This window comes from Mus pahari, chromosome 2 (assembly GCF_900095145.1).
Source record: "Mus pahari chromosome 2, PAHARI_EIJ_v1.1, whole genome shotgun sequence".
NCBI classification, from domain to species: Eukaryota; Metazoa; Chordata; class Mammalia; order Rodentia; family Muridae; genus Mus; species Mus pahari.
The window spans coordinates 137875256-137880571 of record NC_034591.1 but is presented as its reverse complement, the minus strand read 5'-3'; the positions used below and the strand labels follow the sequence as shown (position 1 = coordinate 137880571).

General features: G+C 42.1%; 1 protein-coding gene across 7 annotated transcripts in view; it reads left to right on the top strand.

Moving 5' to 3' along the window:
* Phc1 (polyhomeotic homolog 1) overlaps nt 1-5316 on the top strand; it is a 22571-nt gene that overhangs the window by 10818 nt on the left and 6437 nt on the right. For all 7 annotated transcript variants that reach the window (XM_021190496.1, XM_021190495.2, XM_021190493.2 and 4 more), the window contains one exon: nt 3292-3784. In XM_021190496.1, coding sequence (XP_021046155.1) covers nt 3292-3784 — 493 coding nt within the window. The remainder of the gene's footprint in view (nt 1-3291; nt 3785-5316) is intronic.

The window sequence follows — 5316 nt, the reverse complement described above, 5'->3', positions numbered from 1 at the left end:
AAAACAAAACAAGCAATTGTTATGGAGAGCATATAGACTGAAGAGAGCATGTAGTAGAGCTCAGACGGTTGGGATAAACCCTAGAAAAGCTGAAGGTGATGAATGACTGGGTGGAGCAGGAAAGCACAACAAAGAGGAGAGGAAAAAAGTCTAGACTGTAGTAACATGAAGACAAAGGAATAGGATTTTACAAGACTGGTGTGGGTCTGGGTGTAGGGGTGGTAGCCACTCATTTCTTTTCAGTGTAAAAGAGGAAAACAAGAATGGGTTTGTTAGTTTGGAGGGTGAGCTACCTGAGGAGTTGGAGGGGGATTGGACTTGAAGGAATATTGAGTTTGAGGCATGTATGAAGAGTGTGAATCGGTATAGTGAATGCACAAGAATCTAGTCATGGGGGAAAGGAAGATGAGGCTGGGGAGGGGGGAACAGGCAGGGAGAGGGGCACAGGCAGATCACACAGTCAGGAGAGGCTGAGAGAGCCAAGCATAAGAGAGTTATGACAATCTTGAAAAGCAGGAGGTCAAGGATCTGAGCAGAGGATTGCCCTTGGTAGGAGGAAGAGGGAGTGAGAGAAGGGTCTGGTAATGCAAGGAGGGTGGGGTCTTCGTTGTCTCTGCAGAGATGGAGGGGAGCAGAGAGAGTGGTTCTGAGTCTAGGGAGAGTGGAAAAGTGGAATAGCCACTGCAGAAGAGAAGCTGGGTAACCAGTCTAGTTCTCTTTGCACTTCTGCAAAGCTGGCCTTCTCTCTCCCACTGTTCTGCATTCAAGTCCCTACTTTACCTGGCTGTACTCTTCTGGTTTCCTAAGTGGTCTTCCTGACTTAAGTCATGACTGCTTGTAGTTTTCTTCCATGTTTCTGTCAGGATGTCTTTAACACAGACAAACAAAAACCCAGGGATAGCTCAGGTAAAGCACTCCTGAAAGTGTGAGGACCTGAGTTCCATATTCACAGCCACATTGGGAAACAGAGTAAAGTAAAGTCATGGTAGTGCTTGCTTGTAGTTCCAACCATGGTAAGACAGAAGCAGATGGATCCTTGGCTCCCTGGCCAGTTAGCCTAGTCCATCCAGTATGTAAGTTCCAGGACAGTGAGAAACCTTGTCTCAGAACAGGTGCACAGTGGTGCTTTTGACCTACATATGCATGTGTACACATGTGTACCTGTACCCACATATACATGAGCACCTGCATATACATGAACACTCATGTAAACACCCCCCCCCCCACACACACAAACCCAAGAGATGTATTTTGTTACTGACTTTTTTTTAAAAAAAAATTGTACCTCTAGTACATGGAGTTTGATTGGTTCTAGTGATATGGTTTATTACCGTCTTACTATTGTTCCTCTCAGGGCTCACTGTTTAAGAGATTCAGTTTTAAATAAAGATTATTAATTTTGTATGTGTGTGCCTTCATGGGAACTGAGTGTGGGTGCTCTACAAGATCAGTGAGTACCTTTAGCCCTGAGCTGTTTCTCTAGCCTTCTACTCAGTTATTTCTTATTAGAAGTAGCAGGCAGGCTGGGGTGGAGCTCAGTGGTGAAGTGCTGGCCTTGTATGTAAAAGTGGCCCTGGTTGAATCCCCAGTGTTGCAAACCAAAAACAATGTAAGAAACATTTTCTCACTGTGTCTGCCCTTATCCGTGGTATTGAGTCTATGTACTGATTTCTAGGGTCATCCTTCTCTTGGTCCCCTTTAATATAGCTTTATTATCTCTTTATGTAGTTCTAAAACTTACTTTGAAAATTAATTTTAATGGGAAATTCAAATGTATACATGAGATTTAATCTGTGTTTTTACCATTGAGTTTCAATAATTACCAATAGGTGACCATTCCATATAGGCTCTTGCCCTCTGACTATGGATTAATTTGAAGCAGATTCTAGATATTATGTGTTTATATTCATACATGCATATAATATATAACAACATATAAACAGTAGTATGTAATATAAATATTGTTATGTATTTTGAAATATGTGTTTTATTTGTATTTAAAGTTATAGGAAACTTAACTATATGTAATCTTTTTGAGATTACAGGTTTATTTGTGTTTTGAGACAGAATCTTGCTGTTGGTCAGACAAGCCTTGAATGATGGTCTTGTTTTCCTCTTGCCTTTGGCCTCAGTAACATGGGACAGCAGCAGCGTGGCTCTGCACCTGGCCTGAGAATGCCTTCCTCACAGCATATTGTCAAGATACTTTTGTTTTCTAGTCATTATTTATAATTTTAATTTTTGTGTAATATTCTGTTGTCTGAATATAGTCCTCTTCTGTGGCTGTTGGTTTGGGTTGTTATTCTGCATGGCCTATCCATTGTGTGCAGTATCTCTTGTGCAGTTCTAGTGTGGATATGTGGGTGTGTAAACATGTGGACAGTCATCATTAGGGTATGGTGACAACAGTCATCCTTAGGATGTGATGATAATTTTTCCCTCACAATATCTTTAAGAAATGGGTTCAGCTACAGATTTTATTGTGTTTGTTCTGATTATTATTAAGATTGTGATAGTATTCTGATAAGTAGAATCATCCAGGTAGCTGTTTTTGTCTCCCTTTGTGTTCATGCCCAGCACTGTAATATTCTGGGACTGTTAATAATTAAGTTATAGTTCAGACTGTTAACACGCCAGGCCCTGGCAGAGTGCCGTTCTAGCTCCCTAGCCCCAGCCACCTTTCTTGATTCTTATTTTTCTGTTCCCTGTAATGCAACACAATGAAATGTTTATATTAAAACATGACATTATGTTTTGGTTCTGTGGCTTAGTTATGCCTTTAAGTCTTTCCCTTGCCTGTGCACCCTCTGAGCCTCAGGACAGACATCATCTGTTTTAAAAGACTTGGGCCTCCCAGTCAGAGTTGATTTTCTGTTCCCCTGTAAAGTTGGTTTATATTTATGGGTATATTGTCGGGTTATACTTACTGATTTTCTTCTCTAACAAACCATGCAGCAGGAACATTTAACACTTGCATTTCCACCATCCAAGCTAGTACCTGATGTGTGGTAGGCATTCAATAGATGCTAAGTGAGTATGAGGAAAGAGAAAGTCAGAGATATATTTCGAAGAAATTTTGTTGAAATTTGATGAGAGACTTGATAGTATATGACAGTGTGTTTACAAAGAAGCTCTTTGAGAGACTTAAAGGACCTAATTGGTGTAGAAGTCAGGGCTCAGTTAGGTGGGCCGTGGAATGTTACAGTGTAAGTTTTCTGCTTATGAGTCAGTCTCAGGAATCTCTACACACACACATGCACACACATGTATGTATATATTAATATCTTCTAGGTGCAGAACTTGGCAGTGAGGAACCAACAGGCTTCAGCTCAAGGACCCCAAATGCCAGGCTCCACTCAGAAGGCCATCCCTCCAGGAGCTTCTCCTGTTTCTGGCCTCTCCCAGGCTTCTAGCCAGGCCCTAGCAGTGGCACAGGCTTCTTCTGGGGCTTCAGGCCAGTCACTCAACCTTAGTCAAGCCGGTGGAGGCAGTGGGAATAGCCTCCCAGGCTCCATGGGTCCAGGTGGAGGTGGCCAGACGCCCGGGGGCTTAGGTCAGCTGCCTTCTTCAGGATTGACTGGTGGAAGCTGTCCTCGGAAGGGCACAGGAGTGGTGCAGCCCTTACCTGCAGCTCAAACAGTGACTGTGAGCCAGGGAAGCCAAACGGAGGCAGAAAGTGCAGCAGCCAAGAAGGCAGAAGCAGATGGGAGTGGCCAGCAGAGTGTGGGAATGAACCTGACTCGGACAGCCACACCTGCCCCCAGCCAGACGCTTATTAGCTCAGGTAAGGTGTCACTTCTCATGATGTCATTAATTTCTCAGAATTATTTTGAAATATTTAGAGCACCCCCTTTCCCCCAACACACACAAATACTTAAAACAAAACAAAACAAACAAACCCCTCTAGGATCTGGAATGGCAGAAGAAAAGAGAATCTTGTTAGTCTTGACCATGCCAGCTGAGACAGGGTAGGGAATGGATGGGGATCCTAGTTTCCTTCAAGTAGCAAACTACGTACAAAGTACTTTGTGTAGCATCTCTTTTCAGTTTATTCATTTCACTCAATTCCGATAGAATTGAAAAACGTGCTAGAGATATATCTTTGAAAGGCAGACTTCCTGGTCTTGTATTACTTATGGTATTGAGTAAAGGATGAATTCTCTCTTTTCAGTAGGTAGGTCAAGTGGCTACAGTATAAATACCTAAGAACACAGAAGACTGGCAAGTGGAGCTGAGGCTGTGTGTGGCTGACTTGTGGTTGTTTGTATCAATGAATTAATAATAATAACCCTAGTTTGTATTTGCTTTGAGACTGGGTCAAACATAGCTAATGTATCTTCTTGGTAATGTTGGATTTTTGTTTGTTTGTTTCCATCATGCTAATTAATCGTTGATATAATTGAATAATTTCATCACAAAAATTATCAATTTTAGATACTTACATACCTTAGCTTTCTGTTCCCAGAGTGCTTTCAGAGCATGTTCTTTGGACAGTCCAGTGACATGGAGGGCAGAGACTGTCAACTCCAGTTTGCAGCAGAGGAGACAGTGGTCAGAGGCTCCGTCTGCTCTTAAGACTTTAGGTGGTTACTTAATGTCATGAACTTTAAGAATGGAGGCATTCATAGAGGATGATGACACCTTTAACTTTGGGTGTTTATTCTGTTGGTGAATATTAAATACATCTTATGTGTCAAACACCAGAGTGAGTTCTAAGGATGTCAGAATGAATAAACATGGCTTCAGCCTTGAAATAATGAAGGAGGGAGTCAGCCATTCTTTGCTCAGTCTGAGTGGAAGGGCAGGGTGGTTATAGCAAAGTAAAGAACAGAGGACTGAAGAGGATTGCTGATTTACGGGGCTACCCTCCATTTATCTCTTCTTGCCTTCCTTTGTTTTATCCCTTTCTACCTCCTTTCTTCCCTCCTTCCTTCCCTCCCTCCCTCCTTCCCTTCCTCCCTTTTTTCTTTTTTGTTCTACTTGGGCCTTGAACATGCTGAGCCAAGTTTCTGTTGCAGAGCTACACCTAGTCCTGTCTTTCTTTTTAATTTTGTATTTTGAGAAACAGTTCACTAAATTCCTTGACTTGCCTGAGGACTCCTGAGTACTTGAACTTCCAGGTTGTGTCCTTCGTTTTTGCCTTGAGATCTTTGTCCTGGAGGTGGTCAGTAAGGTCTGAGGAAAGAGTATGAATAAAGTGATGGTCAAGCTCCGTAGCTCCATGGAGGCTAGATTTCTGTTCACTGTCTGATTCTCAAACAATGAGATTTCTATTCATTGAGTCTTACCTTGCATATATCTTTTTTTTTTTTTTTT